The sequence below is a fragment of the Cyprinodon tularosa genome, unplaced genomic scaffold (assembly GCF_016077235.1).
Source record: "Cyprinodon tularosa strain WSP-4 unplaced genomic scaffold, ASM1607723v1 ctg207, whole genome shotgun sequence".
NCBI lineage: Eukaryota > Metazoa > Chordata > Actinopteri > Cyprinodontiformes > Cyprinodontidae > Cyprinodon > Cyprinodon tularosa.
The window spans coordinates 270001-289787 of record NW_024038767.1 but is presented as its reverse complement, the minus strand read 5'-3'; the positions used below and the strand labels follow the sequence as shown (position 1 = coordinate 289787).

Genomic DNA, 19787 nt, shown 5'->3' with positions numbered 1-19787 from the left:
ACATGCTCTGAAAGCCCAATAATATAAGGATGACAGCTCACGGCATTCTTTTGCTTTTGTTTGCTACATGGATAATTTAAGTTCAGCTTTTTAATTTATTTGAAAGAGACATTCAGACATTGTATTATTTTTTCAAGAATTCAAAATGTTCAAAATGTGTTCATTAGATCAAATTTTATTTTCTCTGTAGCACTTTGTGGATTTCATAAGCAACACACTTTAGTTGTTTATATAATGTGTAAAGGTAAGAAAAAGCAATATATAGAGTGTTATCTTCATTTTAGATAAGATGATAGCCCATCTTCAAAAGGGTAGTCAAAGCACTAATGAGTGTTCTGTACGGCTGGGGTGAACTCCGAAGCATGAAAGGGAAGTTGTTGTTGTTTTTTTAAAAATATTTTTTCTTTCTATTTAATAAATGCGTTCATAAACAAATTCATTTTAGATGTCATAAAGTATTTGCGGCTCCCAGTGTTTTCTTTTCCATGGAAACCGGATCAAATGGCTCTTTCAGTGTTAAAGGTCGCCGACCCCTGGTCTAGTGAGTTAAACTCGATATGTTTTTGTTCACAATATAGGCTCATCTGATCATTATGATGTTATTTCACAAATAAAGAGGAAATATTTCAGTCTCTACATTAGAGATCCTTATAGGGATATGCTTTAAAATAAACTGCAGCTATAACTTCAACAAAAACAGTTTCTACAGAATATGAACTCTGGGGGGGCTCCATATAAATGCTCCAAACTCTTCAGATTTGTATTAGAAAATAAGTCTTCTGTAAAAACAATCAAGTAAATTGCAATCAAATTCACTATATATAAATTCTTCTGTAAGGCACTGCCTGCTATTTTGTTTCATGGTATAATAGTTATATGATCTGAACAAAGATGCAGCGTTTACACAATGTGGTTCTACTGCAAAGGGGGCATCTTCTGCAGCAGCTGCCTGAAGTGTACATTCAGAGTTATATAAAAGGGTAAATTTTTAACTAGTGCGAACACAGAAATACATGTCAAGGTGTTAGCATTAAGAGATAATTATGCGACAGGAGTCACCAAAAAGAAAAAACAAACAGGAACCCGGATCACACCCAGACGATCACTCTACTGAAACACCCTCAGGCCCTGAGATGGAAACTTAAATAAGGACAGTGAGTTTTGTGACACGTTTAAAGCAACAGATGAACACCAAACCCAGAAAGTAAACACCGTGTGGCACGAGGACAGACAGATGCATGGACAGACCTGCGACAGGAGCAATGAATGGGAAAAAAGAAGAGAAAAAGCTCTGCATTCAAACAGAAACAAAAATAAAGATAAAATTAATCAGCTCAGATGTTGGGAGGGGGGTTTTATACCCTAATATTTCAAAGGCTTTTAGTGCAAAACAGTATTTTAATTTTTGATTATCTGCCATTATGCTTCCGTGCACAAAAACACAACAGCAGTAATTTCTTCATTCATCAGCATCCTTAGTTCAGTATATGATGTTTACGCTTTCTTAACTACAGCAGCATCTGAGTTATTAATGTTTGACTGCTGGTCAAACATGCAAACATCCCTACAGTGAAATCTGGTAGTGGCAGTATCATGCTGTGGGGGGGCTTTTCTTCAGCTGGGACAGGAAACATGCTAACTTTTAATAAGACGGATGGAGCTACATTCACACAGCATGTCTGGAATTCTGATTTTATTCTGAAATCCAATTTTCTTGCTGCTGTTAGCATGTCTATAATAACTAGACATGGATCAACACCTTCAAATCCAAGGGGGTTCTCCACCAGAGAAAGGTGGATCCCCCTCTTCTGGTCGGTGGAGAGTCCAAGTATCTCGGGGTCTTTTTCAGGAGTGAGGGACGGATGGAGCGCGAGATCGAGAGACAGATCGGTGGAGCGTCGGCAGTGATGCAGTCGCTGTACTGGACTGTCATGGTGAAGAAGTCGGGAGGGCAAAACTCTTGATTTATTAATAAATCTACTTTCCCACTCTAACCTATGTTCATGAGATCTTGGTAATGACAGACAGGACAAGATCGCGAATACAAGCTGCTAAAATTAGTTTCCTTCGCAGGCTGCGGGACTAAATGTGACCTCAAAACCCTCGGTGGGCGTGCGGCGGGATCTAAGGAGTTCCAATCTTATGGATTAGACTTGCCTATTTCAGCAGGTTGGATCACATTGGGTGTGAAAAGACAAGCAGCAGCTTACCTTCTCCCCCGTCTGTGCTCCCTATTACTCCATTTACACTACCCTTGAAAAACTGATCCATGCAGAGAACGGTCCGAGCTCGGTTCTGACGACCGTTTACACATCGCACTCTCTCGACTCCTCGCCTCCTACTGATGATCTGCGGTATTACTGCCAGTATTGAAGGAGGAAATCAAGCCGTTGGTGGCAGTAATGCACCAAAAGTTGTTTACCAACCGCCATAAAACACAAGAAGAAGAAGAAGAAGAAGGAGGGAATCAAGCAAATCAAAGGCCGTTTCTTGACTTGACGAGAACGCGAGTACGTACTCGCGTTCTCGTCAAGTCCGTTCTTGGCGAGAACGCAGGTAGATCGGACTTGACGAGAACGCGAGCACACAAGCACGTATGTATATTGGAGCAGAAGCAACTCGTGACGTCATCACAGGCAACGTTGTTTAGCATTTCTTTAACAGTCAAAACTATTTATTCCCTACACAAAACATTTTGAAAACAATATTTTTAATTTCTGAAGCTTAAAAAACATTTTTTTTTAATTACCGAACCGCAAAAAACCGCCATCAGAACGAGCGGTAGTTCACACATAACTAGACCGAGAGAAGTGCACTACAGACGGGGTAAATTTAGCCCTGGCTGCGGTTACCCTCGGAGGTCTGCTGGTCACTCTGGTCCGCTCAACGTCTGACTTTTTTTAAAATTTCGCACTAACTCTTTAAACAGGCCACACAGGGAGGCTTCAATGTATAATGTTATCGCCTCAAACAATTTCAAAACGTACTTTTGAAGAACAACAGCAGCAGAAAAGGGAATGTTTAACTTACCACTGTGAGCGCTGTCTGGAATCAAGCTGCGGCCGCGGGGCATTCTGGGGAAGCGGTCAGTCTGAAGAACGCACAAGTCTGCTCTGATGCAGATAAAGATGATGATAAAGAGGGCGGGGTGAGAACAACATCCGGGGATTTGATGCGTTCTCGATCTGGCGTTCTTGAGAATTGGAACGGTACTCGGGCTGAGGCTGATGACGTGTCACGAGCACACGAGAACGCTCAAGAACGCATATTGAGAAACAGCCTTTAAAATGTTGCGTGGAGAAGATTTCGATTGTTGTTTATAGTTGTTCTTCTTCTTCTGTTTTGTGTTGGTTGGCAAGCAACTTCCGGAGGAGCATTACCGCCACCTACTGGAATGGAGTGTGAATCGGGATGTGCAGCCAGACGGAGATGACGCGTTCTGCTCATGCGCTCTTGTTATCAGAGAACCGAGCCAGGGAAAAACCGAGCCGGGCCTACCTCTGGAACTGGTCTGCAGTTAGCTCGGTCCGGTTGTGTCTAGCTCGGTTCAGTTCAGTTTGCTTTCCATTTACACACCATAAGTTATCTCAGTTACTGAGCTCGGACCGGCCTCGGCACAGTTTTTCAAGGCTAGTGTAAATGGGGTATACGTCTCTGAGCTGGCCTGGTTTTGCCTTGGGGTTCCCTCAGAGCAGCTGGCGGAGGTGCGTGTGGATCAGGAAGTCTGAGCATCTCTGTTTAGACTGCTGCCTCGGCAACCCGGCCCCGGATAAGCGGAAGAAAATGGATGAATGTCTATCATACTGCTAATTAAATCCAACAGCTACCAGGCTGGTTTAGGATTGGTTCAGGAAACTAAACACAACTTCTGCATGTAGATGAAGAATGTAGACATCACATAGCAGTGTAAGGTTTATGGAAGTAATGAGGGATGTGACTGTTACTAAAACAAAATGGCAATGATGTAAAAGTCAGACGAAACTGCAGACATTATTGGATATGTTCCTGATTACGTTCCAAATATGGAAATAGCTTTAAAATGATTTTTTCTGGAGTGATGAGAAGATTGGAAATTAGCCATTTGGAGTAAAAAAAAAAAAAAAAAAAAAAAAAAAAAAAAGTCATTTGTGAGTAAAATCAGGCAAAAAGATCCTATTTGGGTTGAATTTGCTGCTGTGTGAAGGTAGCCTTAGAAGCTACTAAAAACATGAAACTGGAGGATGGAGGAATCACAAAATCCCAATGAGATACAATAGTGGTTGGAAATTGCTAAGTCATTTCATGTTAAGATTTTTAAGGTGGAGGGGGGGTGAAACATGTTGCAAAACAAATTTTGAATACCCCCCGAACTTCTATTACAACAATCATGTTATAAATAAGTTTAACAGGCAGATATGAATGTTTTTAAGCAGCTGAACTAAATGGATGAAATAAAACCTCCACAGTAGCCCATTAGAACCGATGATGAAACAGACGGTGCACAGGTTCCGCTTTGAGACATCAGTTAACAGACAACCCCAGTGTGACACAAAGTAACGACAGAGCGGTGAAAAATGGAAGAAGGTGGAAGTAATGCATTATACAACGTGTAACGATGCTGTGCCGTGGCATCCTGAAAATTTAATAACTCTTGTCTGTTTTTTTTTTTTTTTATTATTGCAGAGTAAATCTAGAGCTTTTGGACACATCTTTTAGTTCATAAGGGGTTTTAATTGTGCCGTACCTGCATGTTGTCTGGATCCTCGCCACGCTGCTGTCCCCTTGGCCCCCTCTGAGGTGATGCAGGAAGAGGTCCGCCGAACTGCACCTGAAACGACTAAAACCACAAAAGAATAAATCAACAGTTAAAGATGGAAAATATATTACAAGCAGCAGTGTTGTGGTCAAGACCACCTAACCCGAGACCAAGACAAGACCAAGACAGAGGGAAGTCGAGACCGAGTCAAGACCAAGACCAGCGCCAGTATGTGACAATAAAATGTGAAACATGATCAAAATCACTAAAATTGATCTAAAAGACCCACATTCACATAAAAACACCTAGATATTTAACACACAGAACTGGAATAAACATTAACATCTTTATTTAGTACTTCTGTGTAGTAATCACAGAATTTCAAACAATTAATCAAAGTCGATCAAACTTGTATTTTCTCTGCCTTTCATGAACAGTACATACATTTATGTTGTTTTTAAATGTGCTATTTCAAAACAATGTGCAAAATTCTGTAAAATGTGTAAAACTGAAAAAAATGCCATTCATTTCTCTTGTTTCTCTCTCATATCCAGATTAAAGCTATATTATATAACTTTTCTTAAATAAATCTATATCCGTCACCAAGTTGTGAAATATGTTATGAGACAGATAATTTGTTGAAAAAATAGATTGGATTTGAATCCAAGCATCCAATAAAAAGAAGGATCTTAAAGAAACTGATAATATACCGATGATTGGCGTTATTTCCACAGTTGTGGTCTTGACCGGTCTTGAAATAAAATGCAGAGTCCTCAGCGCCCGAGACCGAGACAAGACCGAGACCAAATGTGGTCAAGTCCGAGACGAGACGAGACCATCAAAAAATGGTTTTGAGACCAAGACCGATCTCGAGTACTACAACACTGACAAGCAGGGATTGATTTTATAGACAGAGGTAAAGTGTACCTCCATCAGCTGCGTTGACAGTCGAGACATCTGCGCCTTGAGCGCCTCGTTTTGTTGTTGAAGACTTTCCAGTTCAGTGTTGCTTTGCTCAGCATCACAGCCCTGAAAAGAATTTAACAGAATAAGGAAACTGTTGCTTTATAAGCAATCTCTAATAAAAAATAAAATATAAAAAAGGGGAAGATTTTCACCTTTGTTAGCTCGCTTTTAGCACTGAGCTCCTGTTTCAAGGAGGCGTTCTCCTGTTCCAAGGCCCTCAGAAGGGAGGAATGACTTTGTTGTTTCTGTTTGTTCAGGGAGAGGATTGTAGCATCATGTTGACGGATCTAAAGGCCAAAAACCAGACATTAACATTTTTTTCTGTAAAATAAAGGTACTTTGATGCAGAGATTTCCAATCATATTTCTGTGGTTGCTCGGTTTGAGCTACCTTTTCTCTGGACTGGACGAGTTCAGTGTTGATGCTGTGTAACTCAGCTTTCAGCCTCTCGTTTTCTTGCCTCAGCAGCTGCTGCTCCTGCTCCATCAGCCTGGAGAGCCCTTCTCTGTACAGCTTCTTGCTCTGACTCTGCAGGCCGCTCGAGTGCAAGGCCATCTCTAAAATATGGTTCTGAGATTAAAACAAAAAGGTCACGCCTTTATCCGGCATCAAGCCTCTGCTTTTGTTAGAGATTCTAGAAGAGAAAAACAAATCTCACTTTATCGCTTGCATTCTGCAGTTGTTTTCGTAGCACAGTAACCTCATGCTTCAGGGAATCCCTCTCCTGCTGCAAAACCTGGACGTCAAACTTCAGGCGACTGTTCTGTCGGTTTACGACTTTGACGCTTTCATCTGCAGATTTCAACTGGAGTGGGGGGGGAAGAAAATTAGATTAGATGTAAAACACATTGTTAAGGATTTAAACTTTACAAAACTAGACAAGACTTTGTTGCAATTTAGAAAAAAAACACTAGGTGATCTGTCTAAACTTAGTTTTTTTTTTATCAGGTAATAATTCTGGATGTTCTACTTCCTTCAAACTCCTACCTGCTCTTGAGTTTTAGCTAGCTGGTTGCGCAGACCTGCGCTCTCCTTATCCGCAATCCTCCGCTCCTCCTCCAGATGGCCGAGCTGATTCTCCACAGATTCCACACGGACCGCCTGAGATGAAAGAAGTGAAGCGGTTTCCTTAGCAACGCTGCCATGACATCTTTTCCTTGAAGTTCATTCGATTCTTTCACACATAAAAACACTTACAGAAAGTGTTCATGTCTCAATATGTTCTAATACAGCTACAGGACATTTTATAAAAAAATAATAAATACTTGGTAATAAATACCTGAAAAGTGCGGTGTGCATTTGTATTCCCTCTCCCTCCGTAAATGATTAATTCAAGTTCTTACCCTAATTCTGCAGATAAGAAAACTGCAGGTCTTTTGTGTCAAACAGCTTTATTTGTTTACAGGTGACATCTTTGTTTATTCTTAGAAAAAATAGCTCAAGCTCAGGCAGGTTGAATGGAGAACACCTGAGGGCCAATTAATGGTTAGTTCTTAATGAATTTGTTCTGAACTTTGAAGGATCAATTTCTAACTCCTGAAGAAGAGCATAATGCTGCGACTAATAATTTTGTGACGTTGCTGCATAAAATTAATTTGCTGGAACAAAACAAAAAAGGTTTTAGATATAGGCCTAAAACAGTCTCAGCTAATCAGAGCAGCTTCCTTCTGAGGCTTGTTGGAACCAGTGGTTGTGGTTCTTTGAAGCTCCTCCAAAGTAGCTTGGGTGTTTCATTGATTAAGAGGGCTGCCGTGTCTTGGTAGGTTTGCATTAAAGTCAGCACTCAGCAAGGCGTTTTAAACCTTGTTTATTAACTGAACCCCTTCGTTAAGCATCTCCACTAATTTACCTCTGATGTGTCCCATGGTCTTTAACGCTTTTAATTTACAGATATCCTCCAACAAGCTCTTTAAAGACCAAAAGATTTATGAAAATATGAAGAAAAAAAAAAACCAAATAGCTGGATCCAGCTTTTATCCATAGATCGACAATTTAGACCATTTCTAAAAGTAAATGGGTTCAACAGGATTCTATTTTAGGAACAGCAAAGTAAGAAGCGGTGAAAATGGAAACCATTAACAGATTTTCATAGGTCACAAAAAATTGGAAATTATTCATGATTTTCCTTTGATTATAAGAAGCAGATTGCAAGAAATCTCAGTGACACAGTTTAAAGCATGTATGTTCTGCCTGAATTCTTCTAGAGCTGATTGCTGGACTCCAGATGTTGCTGCTCACCTCCTCCTTGAGGTCAGAGAGCTGTTGTGAGAGCTGGCCATTTCTCTTCGTCAGCTGGGCACAGTCCTCCACAGCTTTCCTTAAATCTGCCTCCATAGCAGAGACACAAGCTGCCATCTAACACAAAACAACCACCAATCAACTACCAGCTACTGACAGCAGGACTGCTCTGCTGTTGATCAACTCTTACCTTGTTTTTCTCTTCAGAGTAGAACGCCTCCCTCTTTTTATTTTCCTTGATCAGCTCTGCAAGTTGCTCTCGTAGACCCTCGGTGTCAGCGACACTTTGAGCATTTTTCTCTGTTAGAGTCCCTTTGTCATCTTCCAGTTGTTGGCTCTGTAACTGCAACTCTGAAATCTGGAGATAAAATAAACCTTTATTACTAGAAAACTAGAAAATGGCCAGAGCTGTTGACTTGATTTTGCAGGGGATTTAATTACCCGTTTGTTGAAAATGTCAGCTGCTTGTTGAGCTGCAGACTTCTCTTTTTCCAAATGCTCCAAAGTTTTTCTGCAATGAGAGAAATTAAACTTTAGGCTAAAAAAAACAAAAACAAGGTGATGACCTGCAGGTAATGTTAGACTTGATTTCTAAAACCACCATGCTCAGCATCTCAAGAGGGATCCCTCAGGGCTCCATATTAAGATTTTCTTATTTTATTTGCATAAATCATTTTGGTCAGATGTAAAAGACAAAGCTGATGACAAAGTTGTTTCCCATCACATAAGTGGCTGGTTCTTATTGCTAAAATAAATAAATAAATCTATAATTTCTTGCATTGCGAATTAATTAATGAATATGAATTAAAAACAACTTCCTTTTCTGGTTGCATATCTTTCTTTCATGATTACTGACCAAGTTTTTCATGGGTCATGAAAACCTATTATCTACCTTATTCTTTTTTTTTTTTTTTTTAACTAGGTTTCATTTTATTCTTTTGCAAATCACTTATTCATTCATTGCTTCACATCCAGTGGACCCAACTTCCTAAATGTGACCTAAACAGAGCAACTAAAACAAAATTTTCATTATTACAAATGAAAAGAAGCCTTTCAAATGCATGTTAAAGACAGCGGAGACAGCACAGTGATTTGATCATTAGGCATCATTTTCTCTGACCATGAGTAGCCCTCTTAGTTATTAGATGTTTCTGTTTTGGACAATCATCACAACGTTTGACTGATTATGAAATAAAAACTATTTTTCTAAATCTTTTCATTGGAGCCTATAATTCTTGGGCATTTTATGCTTTCAATCTCAAAAAAAAGAAAAATCATAAATATGTTGCCTGGAAGTTTGCAAGGAATCTAAATGAATACAAAATAAAATCCTATTCTAAGCCTGTAGATGTCACCTCGCTGGTGGGGAAAGAGCCGGAGCTAGTGTGTGAGGCTGAGAGGTTCCGGCTAGAAATAGTCGGTCTCACCTCAACACATGGTTCTGGTTCTGGAACCAGTCTCCTTGAGAGGGGCTGGACATACTTCCACTCTGGAGTTGCCCACGGTGAGAGGCGCCGGGCAGGAGTGGGGATACTTGTTGCCCCCCATCTCGGTGCCTGTACGTTGGGGTTTACCCCGGTTAACGAGAGGGTAGCCTCCCTCCGCCTACGGGTGGGGGGACGGGTTCTGACTGTTGTCTGTGCTTACGGGCCGAACAACAGTTCAGATTACCCACCCTTCTTGGAGTCCTTAGAGGGGGTACTGGAGGGTGCCCCTCCTGGGGATTCCCTTGTTCTGCTGGGAGACTTCAACGCTCACGTGGGCAATGACAGTGAGACCTGGAGGGGCGTGGTTGGGAGGAATGGCCGCCCTGATCTGAACTCGAGTGGTGTTCTGTTGTTGGACTTCTGTGCTCGTCATGGATTGTCCATAACGAACACCATGTTCAAGCATAAGGGTGTCCACATGTGCACATGGCACCAGGACACCCTAGGCCGCAGTTCGATGATCGACTTTGTCATCGTTTCATCGGACTTGCGGCCGTATGTCTTGGACACTCGGGTGAAGAGAGGTGCTGAGCTTTCCACTGACCACTACCTGGTGGTGAGTTGGCTCCGGTGGTGGGGGAGGATGCCGGTCAGACCTGGCAGGCCCAAACGTGTTGTGAGGGTCTGCTGGGAAGATCTGGCGGAGTCCCCTGTTAGGCGGAGCTTTAACTCCCATCTCCGGCAGAACTTCGAACACATCCCGGGGGAGGTGGGGGACATTGAGTCCGAGTGGACCATGTTCCGTTCCTCCATTGTCGAGGCAGCTTATCTGAGCTGCGGCCGCAAGGTTGTCGGTGCCTGTCGTGGCGGCAACCCTCGAACCCGTTGGTGGACACCTCCGGTGAGGGATGCTGTCAGGTTGAAGAAGGAGGCCTATCGGGCCTTTTTGGCCTGTGGGACTCCGGAATCAGCTGATGGGTACCGGCGGGCGAAGCGTCATGCGGCTCGGATGGTTGCTGAGGCAAAAACTCGGGTGTGGGAGGAGTTTGGAGAGGCCATGGAGAAAGACTTCCGTACGGCTCCGAAGCGATTCTGGTCCGCCATCCGGCGTCTCAGGAGGGGGAAGCAGTGCAGCACCAACACTGTTTATAGTGGGGATGGTGTGCTGCTGACCTCGACTCGAGACGTTGTGGGTCGGTGGGTGGAATACTTCGAAGACCTCCTCAATCCCACCAACATGTCTTCCATTGAGGAAGCTGGGCCTGGGGACTCTGGACTGGGCTCTCCAATCTCTGTGGGCGAGGTCGCCGAGGTGGTTAAAAAGCTCCTCGGTGGCAGGGCCCCGGGGGTGGATGAGATCCGCCCGGAGTTCCTCAAGGTCCTGGATGTTGTAGGGTTGTGTTGGCTGACACGACTCTTCAACATTGCATGGACATCGGGGGCAGTCCCCCTGGATTGGCAGACTGGGGTGGTGGTCCCCCTGTTCAAAAAGGGGGACTGGAGGGTGTGCTCCAATTACAGGGGAGTCACACTCTTAAGCCTCCCCGGCAAGGTCTATTCGGGGGTGCTGGAGAGGAGGGTCCGTCGGATAGTCGAACCTCGGATTCAGGAAGAGCAGTGTGGTTTCCGTCCTGGTCGTGGAACGCTGGACCAGCTCTACACCCTCAGCAGGGTCCTGGAGGGTGCATGGGAGTTCGCCCAACCAGTCTACATTTGCTTTGTGGACTTGGAGAAGGCGTTCGACCGTGTCACTCGGGGGCCCTGTGGGGGGTTCTCCGGGAGTACGGGGTGCCAGGCCCTTTGATACGGGCTGTCAGGTCCCTGTATGACCGGTGTCAGAGTCTGGTCCGCATTGCCGGCAGTAAGTCGGGCTCATTTCCGGTGAGAGTTGGACTCCGCCAGGGCTGCCCTTTGTCACCGATTCTGTTCATTACCTTCATGGACAGAATTTCTAGGCGCAGCCAAGGTGTTGAGGGGATCCGTTTTGGTGGCCTTAGGATTGCGTCTCTGCTTTTTGCAGATGATGTGGTCCTATTGGCTTCATCAGGTCGTGATCTGCAGCTCTCGCTGGATCGGTTCGCAGCCGAGTGTGAAGCGGCCGGGATGGGGATCAGTGCCTCCAAATCCGAGGCCATGGTCTTGAGCCGGAAAAGGGTACAGTGCCTTCTCCGGGTCAGGGGGGGTGTCCTGCCCCAAGTGGAGGAGTTTAAGTATCTTGGGATCTTGTTCACGAATGAGGGAAGAAGGGAGCGGGAGGTCGACAGGCGGATTGGTGCAGCGTCTGCCGTGAAGCGGGCGCTGTACCGGTCCGTCGTGGTGAAGAGAGAGCTGAGTCAAAAAGCGAAGCTCTCGATTTACCGGTCGATCTACCTTCCTACCCTCATCTATGGTCATGAACTCTGGGTCATGACCGAAAGAACGAGATCGCGGATACAAGCGGCCGAAATGGGTTTCCTCCGTAGGGTGGCTGGGCTCTCCCTTAGAGATAGGGTGAGAAGCTCGGTCATCCGGGAGGGACTCGGAGTAGAGCCGCTGCTCCTCCACGTCGAGAGGAGCCAGTTGAGGTGGCTCGGGCATCTGTTTAGGATGCCTCCTGGACGCCTCCCTGGTGAGGTGTTCCGGGCACGTCCCACCGGGGGGAGGCCCTGGGGAAGACCCAGGACACGCTGGAGAGACTATGTTTCTCGGCTGGCCTGGGAACGCCTTGGGGTTCCTCCTGAAGAGCTGGAAGAAGTGGCTGGGGAGAGGGAAGTCTGGGCCTCCCTTCTTAAGCTGCTGCCCCCGCGACCCGACCCCGGATAAGCGGAGGAAGATGGATGGATGGATGGAAGCCTGTAGTTATAAAACTGGAGCTCGTCTGAGTAACTCCCCCATTATCACATTTAAACTTGATGAATTTGGAAAACGATACAGAAGAGAAATTATAGTCAGACTGATGATTTAATGAATTTTACTTTTGTTTTCATGAAGACACCTGAGATGCTTTGCTGAGCTCTGTTAGCTCAGTGTGAAAAACAGCTGATATCATCCAGTCTGTTCATCTGCTTGGTTTGGATGTGTCAAAGCTGAGGGTGAATTTAAACATAAGAAAAACTACATTTTCGGTTGATAAAAGCTTGTTTAATTTTTTAAGTTGGGTCCTCAGAAAGTAAACCAGGTCCCAGCCCTATTTTCTTTTATTACCCAAGAAATAAAATATTTTCATGTACCCCTTGCAATACACCCGTGGACCACTAGGGGTAAGAGACTAGAGGCAGGGCAGCTTTGCACATTATTTAGCTCCCTGCAGCACAATGAGCGAACGTAGATCTGAACCAATGATCTTTTATTAATCAGATATTGTATAATTGAACACTTTCCAAAGGATTGCCTCGACATATATTCCAGTTCTTCTCAGTGATTTATGTCGATAGTCTGCCTTCCATGCCATATTTTCTGGTTATCAGTAAAAGTATGTTATGTTGATCTTTACGGGTTCCTGCTACCAGATTTACCAAAACAACTTTTTGCATTATTGGCAAATAAGACTCTCAAATTATATGAGGAATTTGTTTCTATGATTATTTTTATGCCTTTGCTTTCTTTGATTATGAAGAGTTTCAGTTTGTGTTTCTCACATCAACTCGTCCTTGGCCTCCTTTAGGTCCCCTTCCTTTAGAGCAGAGATGTTTTTTTGCAGTGAGATGTTTTCCTCGGCAAGTCGAGCAGCTTCGGATCTAAAAAGAGATGGCAGTAAATTAAAAAGTCTTTCTACATGCATTAATAACAGAGTGTGCTTCATTTTGAATAAAAGCAACCAACTCTAATACTCAGCATGGTGCTTTTGAGGGATGAAAGCAGCTAAGCTCAGGTGATCTTAGGCTCTTTACATGGAGGAAAATCACAGACGGCAACAAGCTCTATAGGTTGTGACTGGGAACAAAAGGAAAAGTGTGTCTAACATCTGCCCACTAATGGGACGGGGCTAGCAGACGCCACTCGGGATCCTAGCTTTTCACTTTACCTATGAGCCTGAGTGGTTTGGTTAATTATCTGCGACTTGTCTCGGAGTTCTGCGATGGCTCTGCGAAGTTTGCCATTCTCCTCTTCAAATTCCCTGCAACATTCCTGGACACCAACTTCCACGGATTCCTCCTCCAGCCGATCGCAGTGCAGAGAAGTCTCCTCTATGGGTCTTTCTGTTCGTTCACCGTCAGAGGTCGAGTCTGAAAGCTCATCCTGCTTCTCCACTTCATTCAGCAGGTGGAAGAGCTCAGAGTTTTCCGCTCTCATCCGGCTGATCTCGTCCACCAGCGAAGCGTGCCGATGTCTAAAGTCGTGGAAAATGTCAAGCCTACCCTCGAGGCTCCAAACCCTATTTTCCAGCGCATCGTTTTGGTCCCTCAGTTTGGCGTTTTCACACATGCAGTCTTCATACCTGATCTGCAGATCCACCATTTTTAGGCGCTTCGCCTGCAGCTCTTTTACCTGCTCCACTAACAGCAGCGTTTGGACTTTGAGCTTGTAGTTTTCGTCCAAAGCCTGACGAGCAGCGTTGAACTTTTCTCTGTGGTGTTCCAACAAACTTTCGAGAATTTCAGTTTTCTGCTTAAGCAAGGAGATCTTCTCGTGTAGCAGAACATTCTCCTCTGTGGCAGTGTTATATAACGCCTGTAATTTCAGAGTAGCAAACTCGTGATTCTCTTCATCAACAGTTTCAAAACTATTCTGTGCAGATTTCTCCTGGTGTTTGTGCTCACAATCGAGAAGTAGGTCACTTTCCTGTTGGTTACTAAACCCATTTAGTAAACAATTAAACTGAGCATCCTCCAGCGAGAGCTCAGGGTCACCTGCTGTCTCCTGCAGCGTTAAAACCCCAACCACAGTCTCATGATGCTGTTGATCTGCATGCAAACAGCTTCCGCAGTCCTCTTGTGGTTTGGTCTCCTGGTTGCAGGACTCAGCAGCTACTTTATTTTTACCGTCAGTAAACGCCTGAAGCAGGGAGACGTCCTCACCCCGAACCTCACGGGAAACGACGACTTTGTTGTTTTCGACATATAAATACCCGGCGTCAGGTGATCGTGAGTCCGGATCACTTCGCTCAGGGCTTCGCTGTCCAGGGTTCTGATCAGGAGGAACAGCAGCAGCATCATCTTCACACCCCTCACTGAAAACACCAGAGCTTTCAAGCTGCATGTCCTGATTTTCTGACACTTCTTGTTCATCCATCTCAATGGTAGCAGAGTCAGAGTCAACTTCGTCCTCATCTATACTTTCTAAAACATCTTCATCCGGATCAGACAGAGCTTGGCAGGATTCACCATCTTTCTCCTCTATATATGCACTGATATGGTTTGACTCTTTCCAGTTTTTCCCATTTAAAGCAGATAAAAGCTCTTCCTGCAGCTCCTTTATCTTGATTTTAAGAGCATCTCTTTCTGCTCTGAGGGCCTCCACATCAACTTCCTGTGTCTCTCTCAATTTTTCCTCGAGAACCACCAGATTCTCCAGTATTTCCTTCCTCTCAAGCTCAAAGTCCAACGCTGCTTGTTTGAGAAGCGTCTCCAACTCTTCAACTTTAACCCGTAAATCGTCTCGCTCTGTCAGCAGCTGAATCCTCTCTGCTACCTGCCTCTCTGAAAGGGAAATAAACGCGGTGCATTTTGCCTGCAGTTCAGAAATGTTTCCGAGGAGTTCTGCCCTCTCCTGCTTAAAATCTTCCACCGTTTGATTTAGCAGCTGCTCCGTCTGAACTAATCTGTCCTCCGCCTGTGAGAGGAGCTGATGTTTCTCCTGCAGGCGGCTGTGGAGTTCGTTCAGCTGCATGCTGAGCTCTATTTCCTTACTCTGAGCCCTGCTTGTACCTTCCTCCAGTTCATTTAGGAGCTGCCTGTTCTCAATCTTTAGCATATTCATTTCTTCACTGTGAATATTTTCAAGCTCCTGTCGCTCATTCTCCCACTCCTGATCACATCTCTCTCTTTCCTGCTCTACAGCTTCCTCTACTGCTTTTCTTTGGTCTTCTGTAGCATCCAGAACTTTTTGCATCTCCTTTTCCCAGAGTAGCTGTTGATCAGCATGGCTTTTGGAAAGGGTCTTCAGCTCACTTTGGTAACGCTCTTCAAGTTTGTAGATCTGAGCTTGAAAACGCTCTTCTGTAGATTCCTGATCGCATGAGAAACGATCTTCTATGTCTCTGATTCTCTGGGTGAAGCTGATCTCAACTGCCTCCCTGTATGTAGTCAATCAATGTTTGTTACAGAAGAAACATAAAACCTTTGTTATGTTTATTTCTAGACAGAAATGTTTTTTAAAAGACATTCAAATACTCCTGCTGTTCTTATTTTCATATTTTGCCACATTAATACTGCAAACTTGAATGTACACTGCCGTTCAAAAGTTTGGGGTCAGGTTGAAATGTCCTTATTTGTGAAGGAAAAGCACTGTACTTTTCAATGAATATAACTTTAAACTAGTCTTAACCTTAAAGAAATACACTCTATACATTGCTAATGTGGTAAATGACTATTCTAGCTGCAAATGTCTGGTTTTTGGTGCAATATCTACATAGATGTATAGAGGCCCATTTCCAGCAACTATCACTCCAGTGTTCTAATGGTACAATGTGTTTGCTCATTGGCTCAGAAGGCTAATTGATGATTAGAAAACCCTTGTGCAATCATGTCCACACATCTGAAAACAGTTTAGCTCGTTACAGAAGCTACAAAACTGACCTTCCTTTGAGCAGATTGAGTTTCTGGAGCATCACATTTGTGGGGTCAATTAAACGCTCAAAATGGCCAGAAAAAGAGAACTTTCATCTGAAACTAGACAGTCTATTCTAGTTCTTAGAAATGAAGGCTATTCCATGCGAGAAATTGCTAAGAAATTGAAGATTTCCTGCAACGGTGTGTACTACTCCCTTCAGAGGACAGCACAAACAGGCTCTAACTAGAGTAGAAAAAGAAGTGGGAGGCCGCGTTGCACAACTGAGCAAGAAGATAAGTACATTAGAGTCTCTAGTTTGAGAAACAGACGCCTCACAGGTCCCCAACTGGCTTCTTCATTAAATAGAATCCGCAAAACACCAGTGTCAACATCTACAGTGAAGAGGCGGCTGCAGGATTCTGGGCTTCAGGGCAGAGTGGCAAAGAAAAAGCCATATCTGAGACTGGCCAATAAAAGATAAAATAATATAAAACATGGCGGTGGCAGCATCATGGTGTGGGAGAGATCATCTTCAGGGAAAGAGAAGCTGGTCAGAGTTAAGAGCGGGCCGTTATTGTATCATTATCATGATAAGTTTCTAGTCATGATAAGAATTTTGATTTATTGTCCAAGCGATGAATTAAAAGAAATGATGAACCAAAACTCCATAAACTGGGAGAATCCTCCGTATTTTTATTTCCACCATTTTTTAACTTTGTCTTTCATTTATCCCATCGGGGCTTTGATACATTTGAAGAATACAATAAAATGCCGTTACTATGATATATTTAGCGATATTAACAGACTTGCGTCGAATTGTATTACTTGTGGCGGTTATGAGTGCTGTGGTAAGCAGACATAGAGGTACCTGGGAAAGACTTCCAAGAAAAAAATTCTTTTTTTGTTTGTTTTTTTACTGTTACTTTTATCGGTATGATCTTATCACCTAATATCGCTGTAAGGTTTTAAGTGCAAATCGCCCAGCCCTGGTCAGAGTTGATGAGAAGATGGGTGGAGTTAAATTCAGGCCCGTCCTGAACAAAGAGATGCTGTAAAAGATCAATCTGAAGCTAAAAGTCTCTTTACAGAAGGACGACCCTACACACAGAACCAGAACTAAAATAGAAGTGTTTAGATCAAATAGTGGTGGACTATAACTTATTATTATTATATAGCAACACAATTCTATTAAAAAAATGATAAGGACTGTGATTAAACACATTTCTGATATTTCGTTAGACATTTTGGTCTTTGTCTCAGACTGACGATCCAGGTCTTATGTACTTTTATGTGTTCTTACGTAGCAAAATAACTAAATAAGTTTGTACGGGATTCTGTTGAGGAATTTCTGATGCTTTTATTCAGTTTATATCAATATTGAAATTATAATGTATTGGCTGAAATGAAGTAGTGAAATTTAAAGTTGACTTTCCCAGAACTTCTCCGTCTTCGAATAAGCTATTCTGCAAAGAAATAATGGTATAGAAACAGCTCAGAATGCTGTTTTTTTTTTTATAAAGTCGAGGGGAACTATTAGATAAATATGAAACAATTGTTTTTATAAAGGAAATAGAGTATATAAAACAACTGACTGATTCATTACTTTGTTGGTTTATCTGAGGAAACTGCTTAAATCAATTCAAATCCCAGTTTTAATGTGACAAAGAATAAAAAAAATTTCAAGCCACAATTAAACCTAAATACTAAAGTTGATGTAATAAACAAATGACGCCCGACTTGGACCGTGAACTCTCACCTTTCCTTACTGATGTCCCCTCTCAGATTGTCCAACATGGCGCCGAGTGCGTTCCTCTCCTCTGCATGCTTGTTGATGAGCTCCTTCATGGCCGCTGCGTGGCTCTCCTCTAGACGAGCCCTCTCCTCTGCTATCAGCTCCTTCATCCTCCTCTCTTTCTCTTCTCTCTCAGTCTGGATTTTTCCTCTTTCCTCCGTCAGCCTGTCTTGGATCAACCTTTCATAGTCCTCTTCCGTTTGAAGTTTCTCCCTCTCCCACTCTTCTCTTAGTTCTCTCTCCCTTTGCTCAAACTGCTCCTGCAGCTGCAGCCTTTCCTGATGAACTTTTTCCAGGAGGACCTTCTCATGACGCTCCTGAAGCAGAGCTCGTTGGCTCTCCCACTGCTCCCACAGTTTCTTCTCCTTCTCCTCTTGTTCCCTGACTAGTCTCAGCGTCTCTTCCTCAAGCAGAACCTGCAGAGTTGTCTTGTGCTGCTCATCTCGCTGTGCGCTTTCCTTCTGCCACTCTTCTGTTAATGCGTTCACCCTTTCATCACGCTCCTTCTCAAACACCAGCTTGGCCTCCTCTAAATGGACTTCCAGGGCATCCTTCTCTCTTTCCCAGTCATCTAATAACCTTTGCTCCAACTCCTCCTTTTCTCTCTGCAGCTTCTGTCTCTCCTCTGACAGTCGAGCTTCTAGCAGCTGTCCTTGTTCCTCCTTTAGTTTCAGAATCTCTGAAGCATGTTGGTTCCTCAGCTCTTCTATTCTGGAGAGAAGGTTTTCATCCATCTCTGCTTGCTGGCTTTCCAGAGAGTTCAACTGGTCCTCCAGATCAGCAATCTGAGTATGTGCTTCTAGCAGCTGCTGTCTGAGATTTCCAGCCTCATCGTCTTCCTGGTTCTGGAGTTCTTCCATCTCACTGGCCTGCTTTAGCTCCAGGTGAGCCCGTTCCAGCTCTGCCTGCTGGAGCTGGTTCTGAAGCTGCTGAGCATGGCTCTGAGCGCTGACCAGCTCCTCCTTCAAAGCCTGGGCCTCCTGCTGGAACTGGAGGACCAGGGTAGCTTTCTGGTTTTCATTGCTCATCCTGTGTTCTTCCACCATTTTCTCAAATTCACTGATCTGAAAGACAAAAGAGGAACAAAACAAACATTAGGCTTGAAACTAGGGATGCACAATATTGGGATTTTGGCCGATATCCGATATGCCGATATTTTAAAACTCATGTAGCCGATAACCGATATCGATACCGATGTTAAAGCTGGACAAAAATAAGTAGTCATTGAAAATAGCAGTTTTGTTATCCATTTCTGACACTTTGAAAAATAATAAACTCAAATATATTTTCATATGCTGATCTCAAATTGATTTTTAAAAACGCGGTATCGATCTATTTTACTTTCAAAATCTGGTGAAATTTCATCGTTCTGTTACAAACTCTCGTGATATTTTGCAAATTCTTGTGAGATTTTGTTAGTAAAATAGATCGATACCGCGTCAATATATCAACATATAAAAATATGGCAAAATTTCGTGAATTTTCGGGGGATTTCGTAGCATAACGATGACATATAGCAATATTTCATTAGTAAAAGAGATTGATATGGTGTTTTTAAATGGCAATATATCAGCATATGAAGATATTGGGATATTTTAATGGATCAATATTTTTTCCCTCGTCTTTAGAAGTTTTTAAGTCTGTAAAAAAGAAGTTTTTGAGGAAGAAGAAGAAGTAGTATCTTTTTTTTTTTTTTTTTTTTAGACTTTAGAAACTCAGAAGCTGATCAAATATCGGGTTAAATATCGGTGGGGGGGCCGATGTCCGATATTCAGTTTTAATGCCGATACCGATAGGGGGCCGATTATATCGTGCATCCCGTGAAACTTAGAGACAAGAAAAGACTCATCTGAAATTAGTCGACTAATATCTAAAGTAAAATCATGAAATTTTACTACAGGTTTGTCTTGTAAGAAGAAAATGTGGTTGGCAGAAAGGT

At 43.3% G+C, this 19787-nt stretch overlaps 1 protein-coding gene across 4 annotated transcripts in view; it reads right to left on the bottom strand.

The window, feature by feature from the left end:
• The window catches only part of nin (ninein (GSK3B interacting protein)), a 44629-nt gene that overhangs the window by 3865 nt on the left and 20977 nt on the right, over positions 1-19787 (bottom strand). For 2 of the 4 annotated variants that reach the window (XM_038285150.1, XM_038285152.1), the window contains exons 16-26: positions 17813-18912; positions 12984-13082; positions 8381-8450; positions 8130-8297; positions 7940-8056; positions 6689-6802; positions 6360-6506; positions 6092-6271; positions 5854-5988; positions 5663-5764; positions 4724-4816 (exon numbers count right to left, since the gene is read on the bottom strand). In XM_038285150.1, coding sequence (XP_038141078.1) covers positions 4724-4816; positions 5663-5764; positions 5854-5988; positions 6092-6271; positions 6360-6506; positions 6689-6802; positions 7940-8056; positions 8130-8297; positions 8381-8450; positions 12984-13082; positions 17813-18912 — 2325 coding nt within the window. Of the gene's footprint in view, positions 1-4723; positions 4817-5662; positions 5765-5853; positions 5989-6091; positions 6272-6359; positions 6507-6688; positions 6803-7939; positions 8057-8129; positions 8298-8380; positions 8451-12983; positions 13083-13369; positions 15581-17812; positions 18913-19787 lie in introns of all 4 variants that reach the window. The other 2 variants (XM_038285153.1, XM_038285151.1) reach the window with 2 other exon arrangements.